The sequence below is a fragment of the Paramisgurnus dabryanus genome, chromosome 16 (assembly GCF_030506205.2).
Source record: "Paramisgurnus dabryanus chromosome 16, PD_genome_1.1, whole genome shotgun sequence".
NCBI classification, from domain to species: domain Eukaryota; kingdom Metazoa; phylum Chordata; class Actinopteri; order Cypriniformes; family Cobitidae; genus Paramisgurnus; species Paramisgurnus dabryanus.
In genome coordinates, this window is record NC_133352.1 from 35,808,147 (window position 1) to 35,828,390 (window position 20,244).

The 20,244-nt window shown below is 39.1% G+C and overlaps 1 protein-coding gene across 1 annotated transcript in view; it reads left to right on the forward strand.

Moving 5' to 3' along the window:
• Nucleotides 1-19,989, forward strand: part of pigg (phosphatidylinositol glycan anchor biosynthesis class G (EMM blood group)) — a 105,451-nt gene extending 85,462 nt beyond the window's left edge. The window contains exons 11-13 of the mRNA XM_065263961.2: nt 5,378-5,696; nt 9,587-9,750; nt 18,067-19,989. Coding sequence (XP_065120033.2) covers nt 5,378-5,696; nt 9,587-9,750; nt 18,067-18,286 — 703 coding nt within the window. The 3' untranslated portion in view covers nt 18,287-19,989. The remainder of the gene's footprint in view (nt 1-5,377; nt 5,697-9,586; nt 9,751-18,066) is intronic.
• Nucleotides 19,990-20,244: the final 255 nt, after the last annotated feature.

A 20,244-nucleotide genomic window follows, 5' to 3' on the forward strand; every position in this document is an offset into this window, starting at 1 on the left:
TCTCTAGGTCGCCCGTCTCAGGGCCGCTTCGATTTTCTTTTTCCACCCTTTGAAGCGGGCTGAGCGGGCGGGGCGGGCTGCTGACGACCGGTTCCTCGCTTCTTAGAAGAGCCCCGGGGAGGAACGGAGGCGGCCGCCGCAGGACGCCCTCGGCGAGGAGCAGGCTGAGGTGCCGACGTGGACGGGGCAGGCGCAGGACGCTTCCGACGTGGCATGATCTGAGCGATGGCCTCAGTCTGCTTCTTGGCCGCGGAGAATTGCTGGGCAAACTCCTCGACCGTCTCGCCGAACAGGCCGGTCTGGGAAACCGGAGCATTCAGGAGCCGGGTCTTATCAGCATCCTTCATGTCCGCCAGACACAGCCAGAGATGGCGTTCCTGGACTACCAGGGTAGACATCGCACGCCCGACGGCGCGTGCGGTGACCTTGGTCGCACGGAGCGCCAGATCCGTAGCCGCACGCAGTTCAGAGAACTCCGCCGAGTCGTGACCTCCCGCGTGCAGGTCCCTCAGAGCCTTAGCCTGGTGGACCTGCAGCAATGCCATGGCATGCAGGGCAGAGGCTGCCTCCCCACAAGCCTTGTAAGCAGCACCGGACAGCGCCGAAGACTGCTTACAGGCCCGTGAGGGGAGAGTAGGCTGGTCCCGCCAGGAGGAAGCGACACCGGCCGGACACAACTGCATCGCGACCGGCCGCTCCACTGACGGGATACCAGTGTACCCCTTGGCATCTCCACCCTCGAGAGAGGTGAGGGGTGAAGGCTGAAACGGTCGGTTCCGGGCGGAAAACGGGGTTTTCCACGACCGCGTCAGCTCTTCATGCACCTCGGGGAAGAAAGGCACCGGGGGCGAGGACTGAGAAGCCCTGGCACCCCCGAAGAACCAATCATCGAGGCGGGACGGTTCAGGTGGGGGAGGTTTAGTCCACTCCAAGCCGACCGCCTCCGCCGCCCGGGCGAGCATGGCTGCCATCTCGGGGTCGAACGCAGAAGCCGCAACCTGGCCCGAAGGCGGGAGCGGATCCGGATCGACGTCCGAGGCTGACAACCCCCCTTCCGATGTTACGGTGGACATCGCGTCGGGTGGAGGCTCGACAGAGCGCGAGGACACCGTAGAACACGGGCCGCTCGTCTCCATCGGGACCTCCGCTGGCAACGGATCAGGGCGCTGGGAGCTGCTGGACGAACCAGCAGACCGACCCAGCACCGTTATACGGAGATCATCCTTCGCAAGTCTGGTAGCTGCGCTCTTAGCAGCACCAGACTTGGAAGGCGGGCGCCGTTCCCGGAGAAACGACACCCGTCTCCGCAAATCCGCCATAGTCATGCCCTCACAGATGGAGCATGAACTATCACGCAACGCTGCCTCTGCGTGCTGGAGCCCCAGACACGAAAGACAACGCTGGTGGCCATCCCGGGGGGCGATGAACACACCGCATCCAGAAACCGAACACGGACGGAAATCCATCTTTAAAAAGACGACCCCGACCGTGACACGAATGAGTGGCTGTCTTTAAAAAGACACAAAGCTCAAACGTGCTGCTCTTTTAGGGAAATCACTCTTTTGTGCGAGCTGGTGAAACACACAGGGAGAGGCAACGCACTCACTCGAACTCAAGTCCTAAATTAAAGAGACAGAGAGAGAGAGAGAAAGGGTGGAGAAAAAACACTGCGAGCCTCCGCTGAGGTGTCTTTGCCCAACCAACTTCAGCAAGCTGAGATCTTATTTTCTTCCCTTCCAGAACAGGATCTACGAAGATCAGATAGAAAGCTTCTCGAGAGCAGATGTCTGCCGGCTTCGAAGCAATAAAAGCTAATTTGGTATTGTGCACCTGCGGCTTATATACGCACCTGGCGGGGCGGCGCCGGCATTATGCAAATACCTGCATGCCAAGTTCATTGGCGTTTTTATAGTTTCTCGAAGTAGATAGGTCACCCGCGGAGCGGTTCCCAATTCGTCGGTCACGACGTGACGTCGTAGTGACCGACTGAAAGGGAACTAGAATTATTTTTTTGGGTCGTTTTGCTCATCAAGAAAAAGCATCTTAATTTAATAATTTTTTGATATTTTTGCTGATAACAAGACAAAAATACTAAGAAAAAGTTTTCTTAAATCATTTTTTGCAGTGTTGTGCCTGCATCAAAAATTTGGCATTTCTTCTTCTTTGTACAGCATTCATGTTGCCGATAACAAGCTGCACTGCTACTGAATTTATAACTAGCCCAATCATAACTAAATGCAGTCCTGTGTCTATTTTCTATGCGTTATTTACTGTTTCTTATTACTAGGTTACCAATACCACCATCATTTACTCAAACAACTTGATGCTCTGCAAAAAATGACTTTCTTACTTAGTATATATGTCTTGTTTTCAGTAAAAATATCCAAAAATACCAACTAAGAAAGTCATTTTTTGCAGTGTGGAAACGCATCTATTCATATTTATTTGTTTGTTTTTCCTTTTTTTTGCAAATTTTAAAAACACCACCAATGAAAACAGAGTTGCAGTTTGTACATTCTTATGCTCATAATAATTTGAAACCAGGAGTAAAAGTAAAACTCTCGGTATCTGTAAATGTCATTATTAGTACTTGAATGTCGTATTGGCACAGAAACTCTGTAACGGTACATCCCTACTTAAATGTAATAAATAAATAAATAAAATAAGACATGCAAAACAAGCATTTAATCAAGCAAAAACCAAGATATTTCTTAGTGTTTGGTTATTTTTGTATTGGAACAAACCAGTTGTTCCCTGTTTATTTGTGGATGCAAGGCGCATCCTAAGTGTGTCTGGGTCATGTACGTGTGTCTGGCAGTTTTCTCAGGCATCGGTTCGACCCTTCTTTCCTGCTGTGTCACCCGGCCGACACATACGTCTGTGCCTGCCGAACAAGGTGCTGTTGCCAGGTTCTGGTTGGCATGGTAATGTGTTGTGGATGAACGTGCTGTGCGCAGATATAGTTTGCTCTCTGATGAAGCTTAGTTACAGTGAAGTGGAGCCGAGACACAGTCACAATAAAATGATGAGATTTTCCTGCTTCTCTAGGGAAATGGTTAAAATCCCTCTCTTGTTCAGCTCTAATCATGTTTAATGTGCCTGATCCAGTGCTGGGGAAGATACTTTGTGTTGCTCACAAACCTACAACATATGCACAATTTAAAGTAGCTAAAATACAGAGATTCTTTACTATTAAAAATGATATTATTTGTAGATCATTTTCATTTGCATGAAAACAGAGCAAGCATGAGTACTGTAAATTCAGGAAAGTCAGGCCATTTATTTTTACTATGATGGTTAATTACCTTTACATTTATGCATTTGACAGATGCTTTTACAGTATCCAAAGCGACTTACAGTGCATTACAAGGTAAATTTGTATCAGTGTGTTTCCTGGGTTCAAATCCATGACATTTTACGCTGCAAACCCAATGCTTTACCACTGCAATAACAAGTATCTTAAAATTTTTTTTAAGGTTGAACAAATGACAGTGAGCGTTTTTGGTTAAAAATAGATCTGATTTCTGTGAATGCAGTCTGAGACAATAGTTTCTTTAGCCACATTAGCACTACAGCGTCCTAACAAACCCATTTAGAAAAGCTTTTGGGTAAAATGAACAAGTCAGTTAGTGGCCGTGGATGGGGCTTTGTTTTTGTGATGTCACATTAACAAGAGAAACAAAAAAGCATGGTTTAGTAGAAATTTAAAAAGAAGTATGGTGCATTTTTTCATTGTAGGGTTGTTTTGTTTTAAGACCAGTTCATTTACAACCCTAGGATTTGTCTTTAAAATGAAACGGTCTATTATTACCTTATTTGAAAGGGTCATGAATAATAATGTTGAGCTCTGCTCTGATTGGCTGTTTCTCCTTCAGTAGCTCTGTGTGTGTGCAAACAGATCTTTTGTTTGAGTCTGTATCAGATTTTGAGGAATAATCAATTGTTTGGAGATCGTTAATGGACGTTTCTGAGTGCTAAGTTTGTGTTTTTTTTTCAGTATGGACCTGCAAAACATAACTTTAACGTCAATAGTAGAACTTTAGCCTAAACGCTAACATACAGCGTTAACTAGCATATAGCATTAACTAGCATATAGCGTTAACTAGCATATTACGTTAACTAGCATATAGCATTAATTAGCATATAGCGTTAACTAGCATATAGCACTAACTAGCATATAGCGTTAACTAGCATATAGCGTTAACTAGCATATAGCGTTAACTAGCATATAGCGTTAACTAGCATATAGCATTAACTAGCATATAGCACTAACTAGCATATAGCGTTAACTAGCATATAGCGTTAACTAGCATATAGCGTTAACTAGCATATAGCGTTAACTAGCATATAGCACTAACTAGCATATAGCGTTAACTAGCATATAGCATTAACTTGCATATGACATTAACTAGCATATAGCACTAACTCAGCAGTCACAACTTTGCTTTTAACATTGTAACAACATTGTACTTAAAGGAACAGTATGTAGGATTGTGGCCAAAACTGGTAGTGCAATCACAAAACTTGTGGTTTAAATCGGTACTGCAATAACACAACTGGTGGCCAATACACAACATGACAACATAAACATCAGTTGAGGGCTGCAACTCCACTTTTTTTAATGACAATATCCTGGCCAGACCACTGTTGTCAGTGATATAAGTATTTGAAATGAAAATGATTTCTAAATGTCTAGTAACATATCAGGGCCATTTTATGATTTATTGATTTAAATTTCTTACATACTGTTCCTTTAATTCAATGTTGGTGCGTCTGTAACGTCACAGTTGGTGTTATGTTGTGATTGTGCATGCAAAAGACCAATGGAAAAGAGACCAAGGTTTCGATTAGAAGGAGGAAACAATCGTGTTTGAGGCTCATGATGTGTCATCACCATGTACACAACTCTTATTATTCATCTGTGTCTACAGTTAATGCAGTTTTAAATTCTACGGCACCTTTTAAGTGCAGTTAATTCAGTAGCAGAAAGAAGAAACTTTTCTCTAATGTAAATTTGACCCAATAGCATCCGAAGCTTGCTGTATTTTTTACCCTTTTACCCATGGAAAGCATTTTCAGTCTGCTTCTATTGAAATGGGCTGCTTTCCTCCTGAGTGCCGGGCAGGCGTCCCCATTGAACTCCAGCGAGCTATAATAAGTAACTTCTGCTCTCAGCTGTAGAGCACCGAACCTCGCCGTTATTGATTCTGTTCAGACATCACAAGCTTTAGTGAGATGAAGATGAACCTTCAAACAAAAGGGTCTCACAGTAAATATTGATTCTTGTGTGTACAGAGTTGATGAAAACGTCTTTGAGCATTTTCACGTGGCCTAAATGAAGATCTGTGCTTCTGTTTGCTCTCCTTTTCTCTTTCAGGGGAACCGTTGAGGCGCGATTCGTCTATGTCTTCGTCCTCGGGATCCTCTTCACCGGCGTGAAGGACCTGTTGCGGGCGCAGCTGACGTCCTCGGCCGTGGACGGTGGGCGTTTGAAGAGCAGAGGATTGTGGGAAGTGTACAGTGGCGTCGTTCTACTGGTGGCTCTGCTCTTCAGAGCTCATAATCTGCCCACGTTGGCCTGCTGTCTGCTCATCCAGACCATCATGGCTCAATTCATCTGGAAGAAACTACATTACGATGCTGCACAGACCACCATAATGCACTACTGGTTTGGCCAGGCCTTCTTCTACTTCCAGGTAATGAACACCAGGAGGGTCGAGGTTATGAGAGGTCAAGACATTGGAGGCATTATTGAACTAGTACAGTAACAGAGATCAGCTAGTTTGTGAAAGCTGTGCCATGTGTAAACCTAAAATGTACTCCAGTGACTCCCATGCCCGATCAATCGCTGGTTTGAGTCTTGCTCAGATTGGGTTTGAGGATAGCTGGTTACATTTCCTTGGAAAATGCATTGCGAATTCTGCTTACGCTTTGAATAAATTATTTTGATATAGTTCTTTGCTATATGTACATTTAAATTAAGTTATTTAGCAGATACTTTTGTCCAAAGTGTCTTACAAACAGTGGCGGCCGGTGACTCTTTTTTTTCAAGGCGCTCGATGCGAAGTTCGTCACAACATGTATGTAGACCATCATGTGTGTTGTTCGTCATTTCAATGTGTTCGGCGCATCGAGTGATCCTGTGTGCATCACATGTTTTTCAAAATAAGTGCCTGCTGCAGATGTGTCTAAAGGGTTTATGTTAAAAGAGGCGCTCGCATTTGCCATATACTCTCATAATCTCATGTGTAATCAGAGTTTACTGTTAAGTCAGTGTCTAGCGTGTATTTTGTGACTGTGAGGGTCTCTTTTATCATAAATGGTTTTGACGTGTGTGCAGTTTTGACAAAAGTGATGCACATAGTTCACATTACAAAACCAACACACATTTTGAAAACACGAGCAACACACGACACTCCGAACAAATTTGCGCCCCTCGGAAGAGCAGTCACCAGCCGCCACTGCTTACAAATGAGGTAACAATAGAAGCAATTAGAGCAACACATGAACAGCAATACAAGTCTCATCAAGTCTAACACTGTATACATAGCCAAGGGTTAGTGTTATTTTATGACAGAAGATAAAGATAGAAAAATAGAGAAAGACATTAGCAAGTGAGGTGTTGGCAGAAGAGATGTGTTTTTAGCCAATTCTTAAAGACGGCTGCAGAGTCAGGAGATCTTGTCGCAATGGCAGATCATTCTACAGATGTGGAACAAATCCAGCAAAAGGTACGCGTTAGTGAATTTTTCCCCCCTTTTTCAAATGGCACCACAAGCTCGGTGACAGAGCCCAGGGATCGAGAGGGTACATAAGTCTGTATAAGCGAGTGAAGGTAAGGGGGTGCTGATGACCCATTGGTGGTTTTAAAGGCCAGGAGCAGAACTTTTTATTTTATGCGAGATGCTATAGGAAGCCAGTGTAACCTGACAAGGAGAGACGTGATGTGCGCCCTCTTTGGCTCATTAAAGACCACTCTTGCCGCAGCATTTTGGATCATCTGTAGGAGTTTGGTTGTGCAGGCTGGGAGTCTGGCCAATAACGCATTGCAATAGTCCAGTCTGGACAAGACAAGAGCCTGGACTACGACCTGCGTAGCATGCTCAAATAGGAAATGTCTAATTTTCCTAATGTTGTAGAGGATGAATCTACAAGAGGGGGCGGTGCTGTCAACATGCTCTGTGAAAATGTGTTTATTAATGACCACATCCAGGTTTCTGGTTGTCCTGGAAGGCGAAATGTTCGAAGAACCTAGTTGAATAGAAAGATTGTGATGATGTGATGATGATATCATCTTAGGGTCAGATGATATGACAAGCAGTTCCGTCTTTGCAAAGTTCAGCTGGAGATGATGATCCTTCATCCAGACTGAAATGACATGCGGGCAGAAACCGTGGGATCAAGTGCAGTTGCGTGTCATCTGCATAGCAGTTGTAGGAAAAGCCATGTTTCCAAATGACAGCACTCATGGATCTCATGTATATCGAAAAGAGCAGTGGTCCAAGCACTGAGCCTTGAGGTACCCCAGTGAAGACACGCTAGGGTTCAGAGACATCAGATTATGAGTGTGTTCAATATTTCTTCATGAAAGCAATAAAAAACACACTGTAGAATAATGTATGGATTTTTATGCACATTTTTATGTTCTATTATAAAACATGGAGCTTTCTATATATATTATATTTATTCAGCCATGAAATCAACAGCTAGCACTGTCGTGCATCTATCCATTCACTCTTTAACTAGCTCATCTGAATACTGTAACATATTTGGTGTTAAACATGCAGTCTTCTGTCACAGTGTATGGACAATGTGTTCATAAAATTCATAAAGGCTGATTTATTTAGGGAAACATTCATTGACATTAAGGGACATTGAAAGTAAATGAGACTGGAGTGCTGTGTTGAGCTGTGTGTGTAATTTAAGTTAGGGTCAGATATGAAGCATCACTAATTATCATTTAAAGCAGTCGAGCGTGGAATTATGTGCCTGACAAAGAGAATATAAGGGTCAACTCCTCTCTCCCTCGTTCATTTCTGTCTCTAGTCTTTATGCAGAGGCCAAATGATTGTTAATTGTTAATTGTCACATTCGTTTAGCGTATTTGCCTGGTCCATTTTCCACCGACCCTGATACTGCAGAGAGAAGAAGAGAATACAGAGAGGAGGGGATGGGTGAGATGAGACACTGGTACAGTGACAGAAAGGAAAACAACAGAATATGAAAATGTGAACTGCAGCTTGTTTCTCTCACCTGAACAACTTTACCAAATAACTTCAGCTTTAGCATATGTTTTAGGAAAGCATTACTGTTACTGTTTCTTATACTCAGCAATAGGTACTTTATAACACTCTGAATGTTAAAGTTTCCCTGTAGTTGATAATTGTTTCACTTAAAACTCATCTTTAAGCATCATAACAGCATGTGTAAATGTTTTTCTTGTGACAGAATTTTCTTCATGCTTTTAACTCTTTCCCCACCAGCATTTTTCATGATTTTCACAAAAGTTTAATGCCTCCCAGAAAATGTCCTTCTTTAAATATATAAACATACAATATATTAAATGAAAGAACTGACCCTCTGCTTTAAAAAAAAAAAACTTTCATCCTACCTTCATTAGTTCTCTTTTTATCATCTCTCAAATATGGGGAGGTTTCTTCAAAAACAGCTGAGATAATTCAATTTTTATAAAGGACTTTTGATAGAGATCAGATGCAGAGCGATCATCAAAACTTTGACGGACATACAGCTGTTTGCCCTAGGGCAATACTTCTGGGTTTTTTAAGTTGCGGAAGTGCGCCACCTGGTGGATAATAGCAGTTTTGTGGATTGACGAGATAACTTGTCAATGGCGGGGAAAGAGTTAAACGGCTTGAATGTAACCCTTTCCTCATTAAATATATGTTGAGTCATGAATATGCAAATTAGCCCCTGCCTCTACTCAATCTCACGAGCTCAGACCATAGATATAAATATGTGAATTAGTCCCCGCTTCCACTCAATCGTAGCTGCTTGGACCATAGATACATGTGTACATAGATGCTACATTTTGCAAGTTCAAATTTGCAAAAAACAAACAAACATTTTATACCCACTCGTATAGGTTTCATTTTTTATGGGACCCAGCAACATGTTTTTAAGTAAAATATGAGCAAAACACACGTTTTCTCTAATAACCAAGTAGTTTTTCTTTGCGTTGTCATTTTAATATTGTAAATGTAAGTTTAATTGCAATATCAAAATAACCTGTGGTATATCATATTAAAATCATTGTTGTGTGTGTCTTGGTTTTGAGTCTGTCTTCAAAAAACTAAAATTTTAGGGAAGATACATTTTTGAAGAATGTTCGGCACACTTTTTTTGTTGCTAAACTATCAGTTTAAACTTTGTCTATCTTTTGTGCTATAGATATTATTGCTCAAGTCATATAGCTTTGTTGAGAAGAGCTGTTTGATTATTTTGTGTCATCAGAGAAAAAACACAGTTTTTCACATCACACATCTCTTATGTGTTTTCTTATTGTGTTTTTTTGTTATTTCTGCTTGTGTATTTGATATAATGTGTGGATTTTCTGCTGTGTGTTCAGGGGAACTCGAACAACATCGGTACAGTGGACATCTCTGTGGGGTTTGTGGGTCTTGAGAGTTATGTTGAAGCACCTGCCATCATCCTCACAGTGTTGAGCACTTACGCTGGACCTCTGCTCTGGGCCTTTCACCTCCTCTGTTACCTCAGCTCAGAAAGAGACAGGTAACACATACACACATCTCCCTATCTCTATGTCTGTCTCTCATGATATCCTCATTTTACCTGACCTGGATGGCAATGAGCTGTTCTACATACTGAATCTGTACCAAAATAGTATATTTGGACCTTTTTAAAACTTCTGTACCTTTTTCTGAGAGTGTATGTCGTACTGAATTCTGGAGTTAGATCATTAAAGAGCACCTATTTCATTGCTAAAAACAAGGTTATTTTGTGTACTGTATTTGGTATCATACAATGTGTTTGTGTGGTTTATGGTTTACACACATTATGTTCCACATACCGTACATTTTTGTAGCTTCTGGTTTCACTTCAGGTTTACACTTTAGGTCTCATTTACTAAGCATGTGTACGCACATATTTGTTCATAAAATGTGCGTATGTACATTTTAACTTACAAATCATGATTCAACAAAAACTTTCATTCAAAAATTTATTTGAAATGTTTGCAAAAACATAAGAACAACTTAGACCACACGTGCGCAATAATCATGAACAAACATTAAAAATAAAATTTTAGTATGAAAGTTTTTGTTGAATCATGATTTGCAAGTTAAAACATCTACACGCACATTTTACGAACACATTTTGTGCGTATGCATGCTTAGTGAATGAGAACCAATGATTTGAAAAGCCCTGTGTCCTTAACTGGCCAGCTAATCTGTACATTTACTTTGGAGTTGCGTCATCGTTTACTTTGGGGTTTGTAGTGTACCTTTTGCATATCATTTACATGAACTAATACACACTTACACACCAAAGGAAATGTTAAATCGTGAATCAGACTATATGTGACCCTATAAACAGTGTTAAATTCAGAAAATTAGCAGAAATGAATGTGATTTTTTTTTAAATAAAATGTTTAAATATTGTAAAGTTTATTCAAAACCAAAAACTGGTATCACTGGCTAAAATTACATGTGCACTTTAAACATTTCTGGAGTATTTGTAACCCAGCATTGGGTCAAAATGGGGCAAACCCAACCCTGTAATTTAATCTATTGCTGGGTTGTTTAAACCCAAAATGCTGGTTTGTCCCTTTTTGACCCAATGCTGGTTTACGTATAACCTAGAGTGTGTTCATATGGCATTATTTCTCTTTTCTTATTTTATTAACCCAGAAAATCTTTATATTAGACCCAGCAATAGGTTAAAACAACCCAGCATTTCATTTTAAAACAACCCAACATAGGTTAAATTGCAACCCTTATTAAGGTTGAGTTTGTCCCCAACGATTGGGTTGAAAGTAACCCAACATTTTTTAAAGTGTTAATTTGGCATTATTTCTCTTTTATTATTTTATTAACCCAGTAAATCATTATATTAGACCCAGCAATAGGTTAAAACAACCCAGCATTTCAGGTTGAAACAACCCAACATAGGTTAAATTGCAACCATAATTAAGGTTATGTTTGTCCTCCTCAACGCTGGGTTAAAAGTAACCCAGCATTTTTAAGAGTTAGTTCATATGGCATTGTTTCTCTTAAATTTTTTTATTAAGCCAGAAAATCTTTATATTAAACCCAGCAATGGGTTAAAACAACCCAGCATTTCAGGTTGAAACAACCCAACATTAAATTGCAACCCTAATTAAGGTTGAGTTTGTCCCCAACGATATGTTGAAAATAACCCAGCATTTTTTAGACTGTAAATCATACAAAACTGCATTATTATTAGAATAAATCTAAAATGAAGCCCCACCCCAAATGTCACTGGGGCAAAAGCATGACGTAAAACTTATTAATGAAGCTACGAATAGTTACAAATTGCCTAGAGATTGCCTTGGATTCAAGCTGAATTAATTACAGAAAACTAAAGAGAAGGAAAGTAATTTCACTGGAGTACTTCCTTCCAAACACTGTAATCATATTGCACATGCTTGTCTTCTACAGGGGACATCTGAGCTCATAAAAATCTCCTCTCTAATTAAAAGTCTTCATTTGAAGCTCCATCACAGCCTCACCCTGAGGAAACACAAACACAAATACAGAAGCTGTTATTCTCATCTAAAGACTGTTTGTTTAAATGCATTAGAAGAGAGATGCTGTTTAAATCATCAGGCAGATTCAGCTTTTTAATTCCAGAAACCTTCGCAAACTTATGTTTTAAATAACTTGATATTTGTTGCACTGTTTAACCACAAAGATTTGAAAAGGGCATGACTTTTATTTTTAATTTAGAAGCATTTTGCAAGTCCACCATAAGTCAAGGTTTGTTGCATCAACATTTTCATGACCATTTTCTTGTCATAGTCATATATTAAAGGATGTGATGTCATAAACGTGCTGATTTCCAGCTTTATTTTCACTAAAATCAGTTCGCACAATGCAGGAATGGTCGTGTATGTTTAATGCATCAAGTTCCTTTATTGCAATAGAGCAGGAAAATGATGTTTTTCATTATACGGCTCTGTTAGTTATAGGAGTTTTATGCAATAAACCTGCAACAGTCTACTAGTGCAGCCTATTTTATATGGGAAATAATGTAGTGCAGTAAAAAGGGCTGAAATGACATGAGTTATAGTGTAATACCATCATTAGTGTAATAGGGACACGTGTAATAAAATCGTTTCCCTCTTAAGAGACCTCCTCGTCTGTCATTTTCTCCAGCGGCAGATTTTTCGACAAAAGAAATTGAAGCGCAGCTGTTTTAATACTTTAGAGTAAGAAGAAGAAGAGACGGTTTGAAAGATTCTGGCCACATCCTCATATCACTGATGCGTAATTGCAGAGCATTATGGGAATATTAATCAGCGCTATAGTCTTCTTAAGATAATTGTTTTAATGGTGGTTGAAGTGAAGAATCGGGGCAGTTATTAGAGCCGGGGCTGGTAATGATGGTGCAATTAGAGCCACTTACTGAACAATGAATAATGAAAATCACGCCGAGACAATCAGACTTCAACCCAAGACACATTTTCCTGGCCTTTGGATTTCGACACAATTCAATTGTTCTTGAAAAGGAGTCAGGACCATACCATGAGGAGTCAGATGATCATGGACCTTTTGAGATTAAACCTTTTACTGTAAAAAAAAACTTACTGTAACTCTCAGAACTCTAAACCTTAAAAGGAAGAAGAATCGTTGATTCTGAATTACATCTTATTTTGGCACAAGAAATGAAGACTAATATTGTAATTTGAACAGAGATGCAGATTTTGCTATGCTGACATTAATAGTAATAGTATAAGTAACTGTTACTGTACACCTAATGCATAAAGTAGGAATTGAATGATATATTGCAGTTTTTTTTCATTACACAATAAATCTTTTCCTTTTTAAAATAATTTTTCCGCAAAAAAATCAGCATGACCTTTAAACAACTTGATTATTCATATCAATTCAACCTACTTTTTTAAGTTTTACTTTAACATTAGAAAAACAAGTGGAAAATGTTAAACTTAATTTAAGTTAAGTTAAAGTAACATAAAAATGTATGTTAATATAATATAAATTTTACAGTGTAATGAAAAGGCACTCAGATGTAAAACCAAAGTCTGATAAAATCAGATCATTTTTCAAAAGAACACACCAGACGCGGTAGAGGCAGCAAGCGCAATTGATTTACATGTTAAGTCAATGCAAAGACGCTATTAGGCATGCTGCGGCGCGGTACATAACGGTAGATTCACACGGGGCGTAAGCGTTAACGCTTTCCAATAACTTTTAATGATGACGTCATGTGATGCCGAACTGAATTGTGGATCCGTCAGCGCCACATCAGTGCCATTGCTCGCGGCAGAAGTTGAGCATACTTTTCAAGCGGCAACGCGTTCATTAGCCAATTGGATCGCCTTATGTTAATAACCTATGCAGAGCCAGCCAATTACGTTTATGGAAGCAAGTGTTGCAGCCACTGTGATTGGCTGTTGGCCACGCTTTAGACAAGACTTTCGTCAAGCGTTAGCGCTTTTGCCCTTTGTGAATGTACCATAAGCGCGGAACGCCTGGCGTGGATGGCGTGTTCCGTGCAAATTGAGCGCTGCCACGGGAAACGCGCAAGTTAAAAAACTTCGGTGCATTTGCGAACCACGTTAACCAATCAGGACCTTGCTGTAGTAGTTACGTGATTACAGGAAGCGAGCGGAGTAGCACAGAAGCCCCTCCCATGACGAGAATTTCTGCGGCTTTCATGTGAGAATGAAGCAAGTGAACTCAAATGTTCAGGCATCCAACTACGTGCGAATAGCGTTTTTTTTGCCTATAAAAAAATAACATGGTTTGGCAAACAATATTTTTGTACAATATTTTCCTCTGGCATTTCAAATAAACTGTTACGTGTCTTCTGTATTGTAACAAGCATTCTCTGATCTCTGGTTGCATAAGTGTGCACAACCCTAAACTAACACTTAGTTGAAGCACCTTTAGATTTTATCACAGCATGCAATCTTAAGTAAGTTTAAATCAGTTTGACACACTTGACTTTGCAATATTTTGCCATTTGTCCTTGCAAAAGCATAATTACTCAATGTCAAATTGGTTGGGTGTCTCCTGGGCAAAGCCCTTTTCAGATCACCCCATAGATTTTTGATGGGTCATTCCAAATCCTTGATCTTGTTTTGGTGAAGCCCTTCATTTGTTTGATTGGAGCTGTGCTTTGTGTCGTTATGCTAAAGGTGACATTCCTCTTCATCTTAAGTGTTTTGGCAGAAGCCTTAAGGTTTTGGGCCAAAATTGACTGATATTTGGAGCTTTTTATTATTCCATCAATCCTGATTAAATCCCAGTTCCAGCTGAAGAAAAGCAGCCATAAAGCCTGATGCTGCCACCTACATGCTTTACTGTGGGCATGGTGTTCTTTTGGTGATGTGCTTTGTTTTTTTGCACCAAACATATCTTTTGATTTTATGGCCAAATCTTATCAGACTATAATACATTATTTTACGTGGTTTTGGGAATTGTTTTTTTTTTTGCAAACTTTAGATGGGCTTGGATGCTTTTTTGGTTATAAAAGATGCATAGCCCAAACATGAAGATTATTTTCACATGGAGGAAGCAACTTGCCAGATATTGTTGCAATTCTTTTAATGTTGCTGTAGGCCTTTTGGCAGCCCACCTTACCAGTTTTCTCATCCATTTTAGGTGGATGTTCTGGTCTTAGTAATGCTATTGTTGTTCATATTTTTACCCATAAAAGATTGTGCACACTATGCAATCAGGTTATTGTACATTTTTTGTATAACTTTTTTCCGTAAATGATTACTATTGTTATTCACTTTTATATATATACGTTGCAATTTGACAATAAAGGTGGAACAGATTCCGACATGATTCATCTCGGTTTCATCTTTTAAATCACAAAAACCTGCAATTTTAACAGGGGTGTGTAGACTTTTTATATGCCCTGTATGTTTTGTAAATGTTTTAAAGTACTTTAAAAGCGTATATGCATAACAAATGTTTATATAGTTTCATTGATTTTGTGTTTGTCTCTTATTTATATTACTTTTGTGTTATGTCAGCCTCATTTCGGCCAATCGACTGCATCATTTTCTCAATATCAGTCATTAAAAAACCCATATCGATCGACCACTAACATAAAGAGCTGAACCATACTTCTGGAAGATACACAGATGCTTACCAATATCATATCTGCGCCAGTGGTTTGTGTATAAGCAAACTCTCTACTTACATAATCCCAAATAAATACAATTATAAACTCTCCCCGTGTGGACCACTAACACTTTATTTATCTGATTACAAAGTCAGTCCCCATGAAGTCTGACTCGTGTCTGATAAATGACCGGCTTAAGTGGTCAGATATGCAGTCCGGATTTATAATTCACCACGCTCAGCATTGTCACTACAGCACACACGTAACGTATCCTGGAAATGCTGTTCGATCAATACCACGCTTTCTGAAATCCCTGCGGGGACGGCTGACCCATCCCAGCGTTTACACCATTCGTTTCAAAGAAAGAGAGAAAACTGCAAGCTTGTTAGATGATATTTAATTTCCTTTGAGGCAACAGGTGCTTTGTGTTCAGGGATATTGAATCCTGCAAACGATCTACTACCCAAAGTGTCTGTGTGAGGTTTAGATTTGAATTGCAAATGACTTCATCTGCAACAAACTCCTGGTGAGGAGAGAAGGGTCTCGGTTCTGTACGCGGTGATATTTCTGAGAGGCGATGTTACGACGGTACTGTCGGGACTGTTATGTGGCAGGTTTGTTGTGCGTACAAGCAGCTGTGCAGATCAGGGAGTCGGCCAATTGATCGTTACGTCTGCTTTGAGCACAAAGCTGTCAATCAAACATGATAGGAGGGAGAACTGCACTGAGAATTAAGTGAAACGCACCTTACTGTTCAGTGATTAAACTGTCAGAATAAATGGTCAAAAATAGTCCCTAGCTGTCATCGGGGAGGTACCCTTTCAAAATGGACATCATTGGTACCAAATGTACTGTATACATAAGTTCTGGTACTCGCTTGTGCACCATTGACAGATATTTGAGATAATAAAACCCTTTCAAATGCAGATTGACCACCCAAATAAAGACTACCTGGTAAAGGGGTGCAAACCAACGCAGTGTAAATTGTAACATTGACCATTTACAGTACATTATTCCACATGGTTGAACGATTTGTTTTTCCCGTATTGTTTTCATCCTGACAAAAGACTCCTGCAAATTTATGGAAAAGGTATAATGTTTTTCCATAAAGTTATTGATGAACGAGTATTTTATGATATGTAAGTAAAATTTGTTCATCATATGATTTTTTTCAGTTTCTATGTTGGGTGTGTAAGATACCAAAACCAATGTTATGTCATCTTAATCTCAGTCTTGTTGACTAAAACATAACCCCATTTTGAAATATGTCTGCGGCTACCTTTTTTGGTGGGCTTCAAAATATTTTCACCCAGCCAACAATTTTAAAACAGCTAACGTTAGCGTAATTCTTGCTTTTGTTTTAAATAGGCTACACATGAATGATTGCAAACAAAATAAATGTGCCTGTCTTATCAAAAATGTATTTAATTAAAAAAAATATTTTTGTTCATATCTTTAAAATTGATAGAATAAGGTCACGTCAAAGATTGAAATCATAATGAAATAAATGGCTAAAATCAGACTTTGATGCTCATTATCTCAGAATTTGATGTTGAGACTTTGGTATGGTTTTTAAAGACTGGGTCACATATAAAAATGTCTTATTTGTCATAATTGTGCTGCTTTTTCTCACATATTTAGACATTTGTATCCATTTATAATTGAACTATGGTTAGATGAGGGCTAAATTGTGTAGATAGTCTTATTATTTGGATTTAAATAAGACCAATCTACCTTTCTATGCAACATATTTAAAACAGATATGATCAGTTTTAAAGAAAAAAAATTCATGACTAACTTTTAAGACTAGTCTTAAAGTTTTATGCAACCGGCCATAATATGCTATAGATATACTTGTTAAAACTCTTCCATTTACATTTGACAACATACTGTAAATGAGTCTTGGCTAAACAGATATTAATCTCATCTTCTATTCCTGCACAAAATGCAAATAACATATTTATTAATATGCCTTAAGAAACTTACAATAATTTGTTATAATAAATTATCTTTTGTGGTATTTTGAGCTAAAAACTTCACATATGTACTCTGGGGACACCAGAGATTTATTTTACACCGTAAAAAAGTCTTGTGAAATGTCCCCTTTAATTTAAAGACACCTACTGACATATCTTGACATACATCAGTGCCATTGTTTTGTCTCAAGATGCACACCAGTATTGTTTTTGTAATGTATGTTTTGTAAAAATGTCCTAATAACTAAGGCCTAGTCCCAAATTAATCTAAACCCTGTCTGGGTAACTGTCCCTAAAAGTAATATAAGTATAAATGAAATATTTTATTTATGAATAGAAAATCTTCATTAACTCGGTTAGAAATTAATATTACAAATTATTTCAAAATTATTAAATTAACCTAAAATGATGTTTAGTGAACTTGATGAAATAAAGTGGAATTACTAGAAATTTGAAGTTCAATGTACTCCTGTTTTATATCACATTACTTCATCACATTACTTTCCTCCAATTTTCTAAGTAAATTTAACTTGTTTTGGTTTACACACTCTCAGAAATAATACATACATGTTATACAATGATACATATTTGTACCTAAATGCTAGATATTAGGACCTTTTCCAAAGGGTACTGACCCAGTGACAGCTTTTGTACCTTTATTTTTGACAGTGCAGTGGTCCAGGTTTATCATCTCTCTTTCTCTCTCTCTCTCTCTCTCTCTCTCTCTCTCTCTCTCTCTCTCTCTCTCTCTCTCTCTCTCTCTCTCTCTCAGGGCTGTAATGGGTCTCGGTCACGGTAGTTACTGCTTCGCTCTCCTGCGGTCCATTCCTGCGGTGTTCTACGTGGTTCTGGTCATCGCCCTCCGATATCACCTCTTTATCTGGAGCGTGTTTTCTCCCAAACTCTTATACGAGGCCATGCACACCCTCGTCACTACAGCTGTGTGTCTGTGTTTCACATTCATGGATCAGGACCGCTCCGCCCGACCTTGAGCACGTGCCCTGAAACCCAGAACCAAACTCGACCTCGGGTACAGAAAGGCAGAGGAGTTTTAGGATTGGTGAATGAATGTTTCAGTGGATGTTCAGTGTATAAAAATCACACCCTGATGTGAAAGAGACGGTGGAAGATGTGCAAACATCACAGCTGAGAACTTGTGAATCAGGTGATGAATAAGCCATGATGTTTTTACTGCTTTCCATGTATGTGAATAAATGATATTTTTATTAGCATTTTTGGGGGTAACTGATTGCACAGATAATGGTGTAAGTAAATATGTTACTCCCTCTTTCTATGCAGTTTTACAGATAAATGTAAATCATGTTTTACACTGACCGATACTTCACCTCTGGATTAATAATAATATTAATAATAATAATATGAGACGTGTCATTAATAACTCTGTAGATAGAAACGCACTTTGAAACTTGGAGAGATCTTAAAACTCATTTAAATGATATCTATCTAAACATGACTATGCATGATGACACGTTCAGTTAATCTGCCCTTTGGAAATGTGAACTAATTTATTTGAGTAAGTGCTTGTTCTTTATCTTAGTGAACGGATCTGATTAATAATGAAACAAATCATTTTAAGCCTCAAATTAATATATGATTTTTTAAAGTGTGACACATTTGCCTCTTTGTTTAAAACATTCAAATCTATAATTTGATGAAACTCTAATTTTCTTTAGTTTTTTAGGGTTTGTTGGTGTAAACTGTATGCAAAAAGTTATTACAATTTATATGGCTATATGTGAAAGCTCAGATGCAAAAGCTACTAAATGCCACCACTGCCAAAAAATGAGATAATGATATAAAATTAGATAATTTTTCTGCGTAACAAAGTCTGTTGACTCTGCCCTGTGAATTCATGTCACATGTGACCAGTAGAAAACCAATACGTCACGGCATGACCTTTCGCTTTCCTTAAAACCAAAAATGGATAAAAACGCTCCATGGCCGTATGCAAACCAATGTCTGAAAAATATTTGCATGCTCAAAGTCTGGTGTGAGCATCTCTTAATCGCAGCCTCAAACCATTCAGAAATAAAAACCATTCAGCCATTAAAGTGAAATTACTGAACATGAGCCTGATTAAAATGCTCTTTTAAGAAAACACTTTTGCATCTGAGCTCTTTATATATTAATCTTTAAACAAGGACATTGTGACTCCAGACATAACGCAGTAAAGCATTAGCTGTTGTTAACTGTTGAGTCACTTGCTGCATGACATTTATTGGTGGCTTGGTTTCAATCTTCAGATTTTACTGCAGTATTTCCGCTTACATTGACAGTAAAATGAGTGGGTCTTGCCTACTTGCAACGGTGTAAGAATCAAATAATGTCTACCGCAGTTGTACAGCCCTTTAGTGTAACTCAAACCCATCAGAGCATTAATGCACCGCTCGACATAAGCGCAACGCTCTGACCTTCACATGAAAAGTGTTTATGGGTGTTTATTCAGCATCACAGAAGGACTAGTTTAATATTTAAACTATGCACTTAAAAATCTAATGTGAATAATACAGTATAATGATTATTCTTTACATGTCATGGTATAGCTTTAACACTGTACATACACACACTGTCTCATCTTGTTATCTGTGCACAGGCCACAATGATATCATTATATGTTTGTGGAAAAGACGTTAGCTCATGTTTTCATGTTCTGTTAATAAAGGAGATGTTAGGATTTCTGCTTCCCACATTGGTTGAGCATTACTGGTGTACTTTTTATCTATAGGAGTTAATTGTGTGACTGAGTTCCCTGCTGAACTGTCAGCGTCCTCCAGTAATCTCTCTCACCGGACTGAACGCTTCAGTTTGACCTCTGGGATGCTCTTCAGATCCTCAGCTTTCATCAAAATACTGAGCCAGAAAAAGGAGGAGTGTATGCGAAAATACAGTTCAGATTTAAAGACTGCTGATTTTATCACACGTAGTTTTC